The sequence below is a fragment of the Cryptotermes secundus genome, unplaced genomic scaffold (assembly GCF_002891405.2).
Source record: "Cryptotermes secundus unplaced genomic scaffold, Csec_1.0 scaffold250, whole genome shotgun sequence".
NCBI classification, from domain to species: domain Eukaryota; kingdom Metazoa; phylum Arthropoda; class Insecta; order Blattodea; family Kalotermitidae; genus Cryptotermes; species Cryptotermes secundus.
Window position 1 is genome coordinate 1,646,998 of NW_019738873.1, and position 15,977 is coordinate 1,662,974.

Genomic DNA, 15,977 nt, shown 5'->3' on the forward strand with positions numbered 1-15,977 from the left:
TGTATTGTCAGTATTTAAAATTTGTAAACCATGCAGGCTCATGTTCGTCCTCCCATCGTCTCTCTTGTATGGGGCAGATATTGTGCCACCTGGCTATCTTGATGTGGAGGTTCTTTATATCGTCCAGGGTTTGCTCGTGGCTGCTGTGCTGTTTTTAATTAGCATCAAGAAATTTTATATAATTTTTTAAAAACTTTACATTCCCAGGAAACTGCTGTGTTTGTGAAATGTTCTATTATGTGTACTATGCATTGTAGCATATAAGTGTACGTACTTTACGTCTAAACAACTTATGTGATGGTGGTTTCCTATTTGTAGTGATGTTTGCCCTCTGAAGATGGTCCGCAGAGACCGATACGTGTAAGGGTGTTAAGTTTTCATGTAGTAAAAAACTTACAGGTCACATTGGACGGAGTGATTTATATTTGTGATTGTGTCTAGATTCATTGAAATTCTTGTATTCACTTTGTTCATATTAATTTTCAATCCATATTTTTGAATAATTAGTTTTCATTCATTTAATTTCTCTTGATTTTCCTTTTTATCTCTTCCATAAAACAACACATTATTTCATATACTTAAGTTTTCATGTCTGGTCTTTGGTCTTTCCTCTGACATGCTTAGCAATGTCATCCATGATGGCATAATATAATTTTGTTTCAACACAATTACATAGTCACTCTGTGTTAACTTCACTCTGTTGTAAGAATTTTCATACTTTGTAAGCTTGACCGTACTTTTCTCTCTTCATACTGTCATATACTTTCTCAAAATAAGTGACTGCAATTACCATATCTTTGCCACATTCCCAGGGTTTCTCAGTTAAGTGTCTGATATCAAGAATTTCTCCCAAAATGTATGTTGCTTGTCACTGCATGGCTATACAATTTCTTGTCTTTAGACAAAATTCTATCATTGTTTTTAACAGTAAGTGAGAAGTGTTATTTCACTGTTGTTATGGCATATTTTCTGGTCTCCTTTCATACATGTTAGAACTGTCCCTCCCAATTTCAATCAATTTGGTATCGCATTTTATTGCCAGATCTTCCTCGTGCATTCCTATTGGTCCTGCTGCTTTTCTCTTGTGTATTGTCAATTCATAATCTCCTGGGACTTTGTTATTTTTCATTCTTGGAATGGTGATTTTGATTTTCTGTATATTTCCTGTATTTGTTTGTTCAACTATACTTACTTCTTTTCTCATAGTTACTTTGGTCATGTAAGTATGGTCTGCATTTAGTAGTTCCTTACATTAATCTTTCACTCTTTCTGAATATGTATTCTTCTATTGTTTATATTTCTTTTACATTTAGCTTACATATGTATGTGTATGTTGTACAATTCTTTATTGGAGTCCGTCATAACACAACAACATAATGGTCAAGATTAAGATTAACTAGTTACATGTTTCAGCTTTTTAAAGCCATCATCAGGCAAAACACATGATTACTATTTTCACACACCACTGGCCTGAAATTTCATTGTCATAGTAAAGCTGGATACTTGATAACTATTACATTATAAAATACATGGTATAAAATTACAATGAATTATAAACTTATTATAAAACGAAAGTTATGGAGTAAAATATGGTTAATGACTCTTAATATGATGTGTACATATCATGAAGTCAGTTGTTGCAATATTGTTATATTCCCGCAGACATAACGGTATATTCAGGACTTGTATACACATATAGTAAACTGCTTGTAATTGGCCTCTGTGCTGTCAAGTTTGCATCTAAATAAACGTGAATTGAATTAGGATGTTGAGCTGCCACACGAATAAGTAAGAATTGGGTTATTGTTGTTATTATTAACTTCTATGTGTGTATGTATGGGTATTGTTCTTTTCGCACCACATAATAGCATAACCATTCAAAATTATTTTATTTTTCTCACCTGTTAATGCTAACTTTAATCTTTCTTGGAATTATTGTTAATTTATTGCCATTATACAGTATAGACTTTCTTATTTGTATTTGTTTTTTAGTTACTTTGTGTATTTCTATGTACTCATGTCAACTTTGTTATTGGCCTCTGTGCTGTTAAGTTTGCATGTAAATTATTATTATTTCATTCTTTATTATTTATGTGCTGAGTGAACAGCTACAAGGCAAATTACATACACAGCACAGTGTATATGCAGGTAATTACATTACGAAACAACGCTACATAAATACAAAAGTCACACAACAATAAGAGAAGTAATAGAAACATTAATACTGATAATATGTAATAACATCAATAATTCAGGCTCCACCGCAATAAGGCCACTGTTGATGTAATCACACCAAAGGAGCAAACCAATATATACTATGCAACCTGTGTAACATATACAATAACATTTAGAAAATGGTGATTTAACTGGTGCCATCGTGACATCCATGATGCAAAAAGAAGCGAAAAAAAGTATGTATAACATATGTTAATACTCTGGAAAGGGACATTTTAATAAGTAATTTTTAAGAGTACAAATGACAAAATATATTTAAGAAACAGAGATTTTGTTCCAGCTACATCTGCGTCCCTATATACATCTATTAGCAGCTGAAGCGCGTTTAGCAGGAAGAATATTTTTGCTATAATTCCTGACATTGAACATAGAAAAGTCTGTGATATACTGGACCAGGAACTCCAATGTCCAACAGTTTCCTGATCAGAAGGACAAATCTTAGGGATACAGTAAACGTGAGTAATATAATAATAATAATAATAATAATAATAATAATAATAATAATAATAATTGAAGTGGGATGCCATCATTGTTGATACCCTGTCCCCCAGTTGTGGGTATTGATGTGGTTATCAAGGACCCTGAGTTAATAGCATTTGCCTCTATCTCAGTCCTGTGAGTGGTGCCACAGTCAGCGTCTTGTTTTGAACATATCCCATAGCTTGTCTAATGAGGAACAAATAAAGAAAAGGGGAAACCTCCATTATAATTCTTGGACTGCCTTATTCCGTGTAATTCAGCTGGCGATGATCACTTGTTAGAAAATGGACGTGAGGGCGTCTTAGTAATAACAAAACTTCCCAGACAGTAGTGTAGAAAAATATAATATAATCAAGAGTATAAAGCAAAAGTTCCTCTGTCCCACCTCCACCCCAAAGATAATTGCGTTATTTTGTTACAAGGTTTGGCTTGTCTTCCAGAACTGCAGCGACCTTACACCCTGTTCTTTCATTCAGAATTACCTCAATCAGGGACATGATACACAGAATTACTGGGTTCTCGGACTTTTTCCATCATCCGGAATTCTAGGTAATAGAGGACACGACGTTTCGGAAACTGGATCTGAAGACCTGAGACGGAAATAGATCCAGTTTCCGAAATGTCGTGTCCTCTATTACTTAGAATTCAGGATGATGGAAGAAGTCCAAAAACCCAGTAATTCTGTGTCGTCCACCATCGTCAGAACCCTTTAGAATCTACAGGGACATAATATTGAGCAGTCTTCGTTGAAATGCTCCACGCTCTTCCTCAAGGCCATTAGGTCTGCATCTGCACGTTCTAAGGCAGACATTAGATCTCTCTCTTCCTTCAAGCTGTCTATTTGACCATCCGCTGGCAACTCCTCTTCTTTAGGGGAACCATTCTTTAAGCAGCGAGACATTTTCTTAATCAATGGATTGTCTTTCATGGTAGTTATGGCAGATTTTATTTCTTTGGGTACTGCCAAATTGTGCAATTCTTTGTGAATACTTCGCGATACTCTATCTGAAGTCATTTCGGTTCCTTTTGAGAAATTCTCGACTTCAGCCTCATTTTCATCTACATTGTGTATTTTGCTTGTGCAGGGAGTTTCTGCATCCTCAGCCGCGAGTTGTTTCTGCGCATCTTTGCCCTGTAAACAATTAACATCACACGTCAGTGGCGTACCGAGGCTCTCATTACCTTACGTTTAAAAGCCACAAATTAACTCAAGCAATATATAAGTGTACGTTCACGGCAGACACCTTACTTGATACTGTGACGTGTATACCCACTGTTAGGCAACGGCTCGGTAAACACATTCGCGTGGAAAGTAAAACGCGCACAACAGCAACGGATCAGTAAATACGTATCCTTAATAATCGAAAATATGTTTTCTGCATGGTCTGTGCAAAGTGGTATAAAGAAGTGTTCAGCAGCATAGTTGTCAGAAGTTGAGAGAGTTCACTTGAAGAAGGGTTTATTTGAAAAAGTTACTGTTGAGTACTGGAGATGGCAGTCGAAGGTGACTGAGGAGAAATGAGTCAGACTATGCAAAGAATTCTTCATTTGTAAGTTGAAGTGACAGTGAGACTGTTGTAAATCCGTTGGCAGGATATAACTTGTGAAGATTGAGAATCATAATGCTTGTGTAACGGTGAGACACAATACAAGTATTGTGTTTTCGGGCATTATTCATTTTCCTAGGGGCCACGCGGTAGCGTAGTTGGTTGAGGCAGTAGGCTACAAGCCGGAAGGTCGCGGGATCGAATACCGATGATATTATTTGATTTTTCAGTTGACCTAATTATTTCAGCCGTATTATGGCCCTGGGGTCGACTCAGCTTCTAATAGAAATGAGTACCAGGAATCTCCCTGGGGGCAAAGCGCGGCCGGCACGTAAAGCTGACAAAATTATCGCCATCTGTGAGCCGATTATCTAGAAAATGTGAAAGCCTCGATGACTCACAACCCTGTGGGCCTTCACGGCCTGTTACAGGGATAGCTTTACCTTTATCCATTGTCCTGTTCTTATTTAAAACACAGAGTTTAGGAGACTGGATTCTGTCTCCATCTTCAAACGAAACCTACTCAGTTGAACTCAACCGATAGAGCTAGTCCCTATCTCCCTATCTATTTTTGTGTGCGTCTTTTGCTATCGAAAGCAGGGCCAGAGAGTGAAGTGGATAGTCACTCTAAAACGTTTTCAAGCGTAGGAACGACTCATACATGTTGAATGCTGAGAGCATAGTGCAGAGAATTACGAATTTTCCTTTTCAGTTGATTCCTGTCAACCAATATAGAAACCATAAAGAAAAACACACAAGCATTAATTGACGCAGGTAAGGAGTTTGGTCTAAAAGTAAACACAGAGAAAACTAAGTATATGTTGCTGTCTCGTCACCAAAATTCAGGGCAAAATCATGACATAAAGGTAGGAAACAGATGTTTCGAAAATGTGGCACAGTTGAGATATTTGGGAACGACTATAACAAATCAAAACCTGATTCAGGAGAAAATTTAGAGGAGACTGAACTCGGGTAATGCTTGCTACCATTCAGTCCAGAACCTTTTGTCTTCTCGTCTGTTGTCCAAAAACATAAAAATTTGAATATACAAAACTATAATTTTGCCTGTGGTTCTGTATGGGTGTGAAACTTTGTCTCTGACATTAAGGGAGGAACATTGACTGAGGGTGTTTGAGAACAGGGTGTTGAGGAGAATATTTGGACAGAAGAGAGATGAAGTGACAGGAGGTTGGAGAAAACTACATAACGAGGAGCTTCATAACTTGTACTCTTCTCCAAGTATAATTAGAATGATCAAGTCAAGGAGGATGAGGTGGACAGGGAATGTAACACGAATGAGGAGACTAGGAATGCATATAGGATATTGGTGGAAAAAAAAACAGAAGGAAAGAGGCCACTGGGAAGACCAAGGTGTAGGTGGGTGAACAATATTAAAATGGGTCTTAGAGAGATAGAATGGGTTGGTATGGATTGGACCGATCTGGGTCGGGATAGGGACCAGTGGAGGGGTCTTGTGAACACAGTAATGAATCTTCGGGTTCCATAAAATGCTGGAAAATTCTTGATTAGCTGCAGAAATGGTAGTTCCTCCAGAAGGGCTCAGTTCCATGAGTAAGTAAGTGGATTCCTGTTGTCGTGTTCTGAGTTATGCCAGTGTGTGTTAGGTTTGTATAAATCTTTTGGAGGAGCATATTGCCTCGATCTTGAAGATAAGCTACCAAACCACACGGTGTTATAATTTTTATGATAACAATAGGTACCTGCAATGCACTGAATAAATCACATTCTTGACTGCCCTTCTAAACACATGTAGTCTGATCTGCAGGAATGGCAAATGGAATGGGGCGACATATGTTTGGAACTATCCCGGTAATTGGTGTACTTACCAGTGTTTGAGTGCTTGTGGTAGGTTTTGCTGTTGTACTTAGGTCATTCTTCAATGACAGAGGCGATTCCTCAGGCTGCAGATCCTCACTACCATGGTTAACAGTCTGCTCAAAGACAAGAATATTCCGTTGTTATTTTTGTGGTTATCGGGGGTGGTGAGTTTGTAAATAATTATTTCCATATCTTGTGACATTTATATATTATTTACTTATTTAACAATGAGGCCATGAGTTTATACTCAAGTCATAACGCGTCGAAAGATATGATGAATACGGAATTAGTAGGAGCTAGGAAAATGACTGCCATGGGACAAGGTGAGATTCTCTCCTGGTGCTTGCTGGAGAAACTGAGGAATTCCACGAAACGCCTCCGTGAAGACATTGCGTCGAGCTTGAACATACACTTGAATTTAAAAAAAAGAAAACCCTAGGTAATGCCCATCCAGCCTTCTGTATCACATTCTTATAAACATCTTATTCTGTAATAGCGTTTACCCAGAGATTTACTATAGACCTTAACTTAAATCTGAGACTATACTGTTAATAATCAGTACTATTACTTCTTTTACTTTTCTTACATATATACTTTATATAAATATAGGAATGTTGTTTATGAAGTAGCAGACGCCTTGCAGAAATCTTTTTTCTTCTAGCCTTAAGAGCTCTATAACTGACTTTGGGTATTCTTTTTTTGCGGTCATGGTACAGTTTACAGTCCCAGAAGATATGTTCCTCGGTTTGCAGCCCATCAACACATTCGCATTCGGCCATGGACACAATGTTAAATCTGTAAGATTTGAGGCTTTCACGGCGGTGACTATGAAGAAGGCAGTCTTCTGGGATTTGGCACCGTGTATAAGTGGTGTTAACCGACGTTTCGGAGGAACGTATCGCCTCCATCTTCAGGGTAGAAGAAAAAGTATAAGAAATCTGCAAGCGACAAGACCGTGAGAACGGTCTGCTTTTACCGTTCTCACTGTCTTGTCGCTTGCAGATTTCTTATACTTTTTCTTCTACCCTGAAGATGGAGGCGATACGTTCCTCCGAAACGTCGGTTAACACCACTTATACACGGTGCCAAATCCCAGAAGACTGCCTTCTTCAATGTTAAATCTGTTTAGGCTTGCTTTGAGACTGATGTGTCCCGGTTTCATGCGGTTTATTAACATGAATGAACATGAAGGCGCGGAGGTTCATGTTTATCTCTCGGAACCATGGAGACGAGGGTTTCTTGTGTAGTTACCAGTATTATTCTGCCATCTAACGGAGATTTATTTAACTTATAACTATGTATACGTTGATTATAATGTTTCTAGATGTATGTGTGCAAATTGATTTTCTTTTACAGTGTTTTGTTTCTCTGAAAAAGAAATACTAGTTCTTTGATTTTCTTCCTTCCGTCTAATCTAGTTTCAAGATGGCAGACAGTTTTAGGGATAGTTTGCTAGACGTTGAAGTTGTGCAAGAATTACACCCAGATCGGTTGTCAGCTGTTTTAAGTGGTTATAAAATTAATAAAAGTGGTAGTAATGGTTATGACGACAATGATATTGGACCCTCAACGTCACAGGAAGAAAATGGGAGAAGTTAGAGGTGAGTGATTCAGATGTAAGCGTTCATGATTACGGTGATGTTGACAAAGGTTGGACCACAAATTATGATTTAAGAAATTTAGAACACTTTTTAGGTAACATTGACTGACATTTACGCCCAGAGATCCTACCAGTATTTCTGAAGTAGTGAACCACTTTCTTGGGAATGATTTTCTTGAAATACTTGTAGAGCAATCAGATTTGTACTATGAGCAAAATGCAGACAAATACAAAAACTCCTCGAAGCTTCCAAAGCATGGAAAGATGTTAGCATTACAGGTATGAAGAAGTTACTTGCAATAATCATTTTGATAGGCCATGTCAAAAAAAGATAAAACTAGGGATTACTGGAGCATTAGAATATCAACCGAAACACCAATTTTTGGTAAGCTAATAAGCAGAAACAGATTTGAGCAAATTTGGAATTTTAGGCACTACAGTGACAGTTCCACCCTGGATGATGAGGCAGATAGATTACAGAAAACCAGGCCAATTTTAGATAACCTAGTTGAAAATTTCAGGAAATGCTAGAAATTCCCACGATCTATCATTTGACGAGATGATGATCCCATGAAGAGGGCGCGCCAGGTCCAGGACCTATAATCCTGGTGAACTTGTAAAGTGTGGAATACTGTTCCATACTGTGTGTGAGGCCACTGCAGACTATATTGGGACTATGGCAATATATACAGCAGGAATCTGGAAGAGACCATATTTTCTCTCCTGGAACCCTACCCCAACCTATGGCACCATGTTTACCATGATACTATTATAATAGTGTTCAAATTGCAGTAAAGCTACTCCTGAAGAAGACAAGAGTTTGCGGAATAGTCAGGGACAATATTGGGATTCCAAAGTCATAGGCTGACTCCTCTAAAGAACTAACAAGAGACGTCAGAAAGGGGGCGTTCTTCTGCACATCTGGAAGGATAAGAGGAAGGCTTGCATGATTAGTACAATAATGGCACCACTGGAGAATTCACCAACAAATTTGGAGAAAGGATAGAGAAGCCAGCCTCTGTAATTCAGTACAGCAAGTTTATAGTGGGTGTTCACAGAGCAGAGCAGTATTTATCACATTGTACCATTATAAAGAACATAAAATGGAGCAAAAAGGTTGCACTTTGGTTAATCAGTTGTGCATTATTCAATTCATTTCGAGTGTACAAGCTGCAGAACCCAGGATCAAAGCTGAAATTACAAATCATTTCTACTTGAGGTTGAAGATTACTGGGCAAGAAATGACATTTGAAGAGACACATTGGTAAGACAGGGTAGAAACCATTGATGAAAGATTACCCAGAAGGGCTCAGTTCCATGAGTAAGTAAGTGGATTCCTGTTGTCATATTCTGAGTTATGCCAGTGTCTGTTAGGTTATTGCCTCGATCTTGAAGATAAGCTACCAGACCACACGGTGTTATAATTTTTATGATAACAATAGGTACCTGCAATGCACTGAATAAATCACATTCTTGACTGCCCTTCTAAACACATGTAGTCTGATCTGCAGGAATGGCAAATGGAATGGGGCGACATATGTTTGGAACTATCCCGGTAATTGGTGTACTTACCAGTGTTTGAGTGCTTGTGGTAGGTTTTGCTGTTGTACTTAGGTCATTCTTCAATGACAGAGGCGATTCCTCAGGCTGCAGATCCTCACTACCATGGTTAACAGTCTGCTCAAAGACAAGAATATTCCGTTGTTATTTTTGTGGTTATCGGGGGTGGTGAGTTTGTAAATAATTATTTCCATATCTTGTGACATTTATATATTATTTACTTATTTAACAATGAGGCCATGAGTTTATACTCAAGTCATAACGCGTCGAAAGATATGATGAATACGGAATTAGTAGGAGGTAGGAAAATGACTGCCGTGGGACAAGGTGAGATTCTCTCCTGGGGCTTGCTGGAGAGACTGAGAAATTCCACGAAAAGCCTCTGTGAAGACATTGCATCGAGCTTGAATGTACACTGCCTGACCATATGGGAATAAAGCGTTGAATTACAAGGTGAATAATGAATTAGCAGAGATTTGGAAACAGGCGATAGCGATGTTTTGTGATTCCACTCCGGAATTTGACTGGTCAGCCTGAAGATATCAAAGAAGAAGACTGAGTGAATATGGCAGGGGTTCCTACATAGATGCGAAGCGAGCACCTTCCGGTTACAAGTCTAGAGATTTACCGTTGCCCCAATTGTTATTTTTTTTTCGGTTTACTCAAGGACGCAGTCTGCAACTCAGGCTGCAGAATGCAGCATAAAATTATGAGAAATGAAACAGAAAGTGTGACAGAATAAGGAAATTCAAGGTATTGGTGCAATAATTTGAGGCAGGGACCGAGGAAACTAATAGAAACCATCGGTCAGGACAGAGATGCGAAGCCACAACCACCCTTATACATCTCTAGGAAATTGTCGCTGCCACAGTCTAGTCGGAAAGTGTTGTTGAAACTAACATGATTTCTGTACAGTGAATATTTATAATAAATAAACATGTTGGTATTTATGCTGTTGTGCTTCCTTAGTAAAGTTCGTTTTTAGACTTGTTTTCGTCAAGGCTCCAGCTCGTAAAATACAATTTAAATCTATGACTCCTGGTGTTCCACTGCACCCGGAACCCGTCATCACAAGGTGGGGAACGTGGATTGATGCTACAGTTTACTATTGCTATCATTTTTAGGTAGTGAAAAACATTGTATAGTCAATGAAGATAGAAGCGAGCATAATTGAAGCTGCTCAGGAACAGTTATCGTGAAGCAAAATGGAAGGACAGCTGGCCTTCATAAAGGTAAATTTCAGTTCCTTAATGAAGGAATAAAATGCTTACAGTAGAAAGGAGCAACGCTAGAAGATTCACTTGCTCTGGTGAAGAAAATAGCCAGTGATTTGAAGCAAGTGTCAGGGGACATTGGTAAAATGGTGTCAAGAAAAATGAAAACTATTCTAGGTAAAATCTTAGGTTATGAAACATTATGCGGCACTTCTCAAATTCTGTCAGGAGAGTCCTTAAGCGCTTTCAGTATTGAAGAGGAACTTGCTGCTAGTGATTTGGTACACTTCAAGTACGCTCCCATTGTGTCTGCAGATGTGGAAAGGAGTTTCTCCAAGTACAAGAATGTGCTGTCGGACAATAGGCGCTCAAAATCCGGGCCTTGCTCATAACTATACAAAACCAACAAATGAGCTAGAGAGATTATGGATTATCACCAAACTTTTTTAAAATTTACATTAATAAAGCTGTAAGTGAATGGAAACAAACCACTAGAAATGGAATCCGATGGATCTTTGGGGAGAGAAGTCAAACGATAGATGCGAGTAATCAAGTTAGAATAGCATAATCATATGACAAGTTACAAATAGCAGAACATGATCTGACTAAAGTTATCAAGACCTATGACATGAAAATATCCCCTTCAGGAACAAAAGCAATGAGATTCTGTGAGAAAAAAACGTAAAAAATGTCAAAATAGAAATTGAAGAAAAATTATGGAACAAGTTTCTTAGTTACTATAAAGCTACAATTGTAATATAAAAAAAATGGTAGACGTGAAAGTGACATTGGGCAACAATGACGACAGAGAGAAGTTACGAACTTCTGAAGCGGCTTTGTGATACGACAGTGAAAATGCATTACAAAAAAGATAGACGCCCCAAAGCTTGAAACTGAACAAATGACATTCCTGAAAATATATTAATCCTTACAAGATTGGACCGCCAGAGAAATTTTGGCATTCGTAATAAGTTAAAAGTGAACAAACTGATGAACTGTAAACTGTGCCATGAAGGCGTTTGTGGGAGTGGGTGTGTGGTTCCACATTTTCTTGACCTCGGCACTAGCTGGAACTGAGTGGTCAGCTTCACGCCCCTGCCGCTTTACCTCCGGGGAAATATCCCCCGATACCCATTCTATAGGAGGCTGGGTGAGCCCAGAGCCGGTCTGAACGATATGGAGAAAAGAAAATTCTGACTCTGCCGATTCTCGAACTCCGACCCCTCGGTCTTCCAGCCCGTAGGCAGTCGCTATACCGACTGCTACCCCAATTCACTGAACAGATTAGTAGAAAACGTAAATTTACATAAAATGAGCTGGTTGGATCTGTTGTAAAAATGAAAGGAATCTCCTTAGCTGGACTAGATCAGGATCAGTATCCGGCCCAGGGACGCTGGAAACCCGAGGAAAAGACGCCAAGAACAAGAACGCCTTTAGCCATGCTTATGTTCACGAAGAAGAAGAAATAGTATCGGACTGAGGGAAGTAGTTAGTTTCTTGCTTTTGAACTCGTGGCGTAGTTGTTTCACTTACCCGTGTTTCAGTGCTCCTGGTTCGGGCTACCGCAGTGCTAAGGCCGCTCCTCACGCGCGGGTACACTTCTTCCTTGCAGTAGTCACCGACCTGTTCGCAGACGTGAATATTCTGTTATAACATTTACTGCTCTCGGAAGCTATGCAGTGGAAGTCAATTGCTTCCATGTCTGCTATACGCTGCTGATTCAGTTTCGGTCTGTTTAAGAACGAGACTGTTGAGTTACAGAAAGGGAATCTACAGGATGGGCTGTGAATGATAAAGGATTCGGAAAGAGGCGGCCGTGATATAATGGAAGAACTAATCCAAGCATTTGCCTTACAGACTGAAGATATCAGCAAAAATCTGAGTCGAGACAGCAGGGGTTCCGTTACGTATTTGCGCCGAGCATTGTCCGATTAAACGTAAGGAATATTACGCCTGCGCGAACAGGTTGTAACCGTGCTGTCAACCCCATCTCAGGTGTTAAATTAATAACATGTATTTACTAGTGTTAATGACCTTGTTAGATGATATTTACTGGTATGAACAATAATTATCCAAGAGGGACATAGGCCAGTTCTTACTCTCAAGACGGCAGCTTTCGCATACTGGGGGGGGGGGTGAGTCCAGCTGAGTCCATTCGGCACGGCGGCTACTGATTAGCCTATTGTAGCCTGCCCCGGGTGATTATGATGATGGAGCAATTGGTGGAATGAAGATTGGCAGGGGAAACCGAAGTCCTCGGAGAAAACCCGCCCCAGCGCCACTTTGTCCACCACAAATCCCACTTTATAAGACCCGGGATCGAACCCGGGCCGCCGCGGTGGGAAGCCAGCGACTAACCGCTTGAGCTATGGCGCCGCGAAAATGGTGGTATAGTCCGATTTTTTAATTTAAGAAAGCGGCTCGTTACATAGCTACAAAGGGAGACAGGAAGGACCCCTACAACATTTTCCTAGAAATTCTACTCAAAATTTGCTCGTCGGAATTCTTTGGGAATGCGATCTCTGACAGGTCCAGGACACCATAAGTCAAAAGTGAGAAGGCCCAGAGCCCACGCTACGGCTGGTATCCATCACGTTGGGTCTTTAGAGATTAAATTCCCTTGAATTTTGGAACTGGTTGGAGGAATAGCAAATGAAGTAAACTCCTCTTTTTCGAATTTAACGAACCCTCGAAACTTAAGGAGCTGACTTGTGGACCGATACGAAGCGGTCAGGACTTCGAGTTTTGAGGAGAAGTCATTCTGTTAATATGTAAAAATAAATACGTACGTAAATGCAACAATTTATTTGTAGTTCTTTGTCTTTCTTCTTTTACATTACATGTTTCGGCCGTAAGTGGCCATCATCAGCTGTATTTTCACTTACGTAGCTGTCACACTGCACGTAATTAAAAAAAATTAAATTTTAAATTTGTAAAAGAAGAAATACAAAGAACTACAAATAAACTGTTGCATTTACGACGGTATTTATATTATACATAAAGAAGTGTAGAGTGCAACAGGATGCTTAAATATAATATAGTAAACAGTAGTCATTCTGTTAAGTTAGTTGTATTCCAGCTCACCAGTTGTTGAGACGCAAAATCTGTATCTCCGTAAGTGTGACTATAAATTCTGTTAAGTTAGTGTTAGTGTATAGGAACAGTGAGTGGAAATACCAACTGAGTACTGATTCAGCTTAGAGTAACATTTAGTATCTCCGAAATATAGTTGGAGACTTAAGCAAGCTGTTCAAATACTTCTACAGGAACCAGTACGATTCCTAAATAAAAAAAAAACCAAGTATAATCTAGTTGATTAGAGGTGTTCACCAGTGACAAGCTTCGCAGCAAAATGGCTCTGTGAACAAGTGCTATGTGGGTAGTATCGAGAGTTCCCATTCCCCCATCCGAGCGAGAACCTGCCAATTGATGGGCGAAGAGAGTTAAGCAGGCTGTAGCTGCAACCCACCAGCAGCAGCTCCCGTAGCCAGAGACGGGACGACAACACGCGTAAGTGGCGCCCTACCAACAAAGACGAGCAGAGAAAGAAACATTCAGCGGTGGGCAACGAACGAAGACGATTAGAAGGTTCAGCACGTATATGCTAAAAGCATGTTTAATATTTTGTACTAAGTTTGTTATTAGGAGCTGAAAGACTTGCGTCCTCATTTTTGCATCCAAAATATATTAATTTCATATTTATTTTTACCAACTGGTTGCACTCAATTCAAATGAGTATTTCTTATTTAAATTACATCTTTATGATTCTGATTAGAAATTGGGTCTGCGCATGGCACTTCAGCTAAATTAAAGAGTAAAGAAATGGGCAGTTGGAGTTTGTGTGGGTTCATGCCGAATTCGAGGTGTTATCCCAGTTTTCCTATACGCAGGAAGACAGTGGGAAACCTCGGTGAGGACAGAAATTAGAACCTCACGGACAGAACTCAGGAGGAGGGTAGCAGCGCTCTGTTATACTCTGTTTTACTCTCGAGTGCGGTGAGGGTATTGTGAAACGATGTCAATAACAAAGCCTTTCCCGCTGGTTAACACAGGAAGGAACGGCTCGGGTGCGTGGAGTGTTGGGAGAATGCTTTCTTTGTATTTTTGGGTTCGCTTTGAAATGAAGATCGTTATAGTGGTTCCGAAGGCTGCACAACGGATTGCCTGGTATTTGTACACTGATGCCTGAAAGAAAATCAGTGCCTCGAACATGAACGATACCCTTCCAGGTCACACGGTGTCATCCCGATAACGACATTGTGAACCTTCATCGCGATTAACAAACAAAGTCTCATATCAAGCGTGGTTTTTCCTAGACATGTGCAGTCACAATTAAAGATTTGACAATGGGGCTGAGAGGCTTCTGTCAGGATCCTGATTAAGATTTTCCCTTTCCTCTGGTTCTGATTAACTCTAATTGTGGTTGTTCTGCTTACCTTTATTCCAGTGCTTTTGGTTTTGGCTGCCGCGGTGCTAAGGCCGCTCTTCACGCGCGGGTACACTTTTCGCTTACAGAAGCCACCAAACTGTCAACAGACGTGAATATTGTGTTATAAAATTCACTTACATAGGTGTTGGTGCCATGATAATTACTTGCCTTCTTATTCACAGTACACTCACATACACGTGATTTATATTTAGTTTGTGTAGTGACAGTGCCACAACGAATATGAAGATTGTCACTCGTCCGATGAGTGCGAACAGTTAAACATAACATAAAATTCTCTGACAGCATTTGCTTGGAAATTCACGAACTACGTGAATGAATTGAGTATTACATCCGGCATGTATTCCAAATCCTGCGCAAGAAAGCAGGTTTACCGCTGCGCCAAAATATTTTAAAGTGTTTGCACAATCACATGGAGCATATTTTTCGCTAGGAGTTTCAAGCAGTTGAACCAGTGGCGCCCACCTAGTGGAAGAGACTAAAACACATTCAACATGTATTCAGTTCCGATATAGCCTATATTTCCACCACTTGGACGCCCTGATATCGTGTCAATATTCTCTTTAGTGACGCTTCAATCCTGTTTCGGTCTTGGACTCCTCCATTGTTCCTTAAGTGTAAATTTTCCGTGGTGTTTTCGTTAACCTCACACCCAGCACTCAAGATATAGAACTGGGGACTATATTTCATCTGATCCTCGTGTTTTGACTTGTGCGGCATGGGTTGTCTTACCAGGAGTTTAGGCTACCTTCGAATAAATGGGGAGTTGTAAGCTGCCCTACACGATATGGCGCTGGAATTCGAGCAGGATCCACTCAGCATATTTTTATATTACAAGCTCTATTTGGACCTGAGGATTGTGCGTTCACGCCGTAAGGGAGACTCATTTTATGAGCCTTCGAACGAGGCTAACCTTGAAAGAAGATTCAAATACAGTAAAACTGGTTATAGCAACATCGGTTTCTGCGCCACCTTGTCTATTGCGTCAAATATTCAATGGTACGAACTAATTCCTCATAAAACAACTGTTTTCATACCTTGCTTAGTACGACAAG

At 39.7% G+C, this 15,977-nt stretch overlaps 2 protein-coding genes across 2 annotated transcripts in view; one reads left to right on the plus strand and one right to left on the minus strand.

The window, feature by feature from the left end:
- Window positions 1-3,424: 3,424 nt before the first annotated feature.
- LOC117282834 lies at window positions 3,425-13,874 on the minus strand. Its single transcript, XM_033754122.1, has 5 exons — window positions 13,806-13,874; window positions 12,009-12,098; window positions 9,274-9,378; window positions 6,110-6,214; window positions 3,425-3,847 (listed from the first exon to the last, which is right to left on the minus strand). Exons 1-5 carry the CDS (start codon window positions 13,872-13,874, stop codon window positions 3,425-3,427), a joined length of 792 nt encoding a protein of 263 aa, XP_033610013.1.
- The window catches only part of LOC111871146, a 40,867-nt gene continuing 32,377 nt past the window's right edge, over window positions 7,488-15,977 (plus strand). The window contains exon 1 of the mRNA XM_023864027.2: window positions 7,488-7,702. The gene's annotated coding sequence lies outside the window, so the exon portion shown is untranslated. The remainder of the gene's footprint in view (window positions 7,703-15,977) is intronic.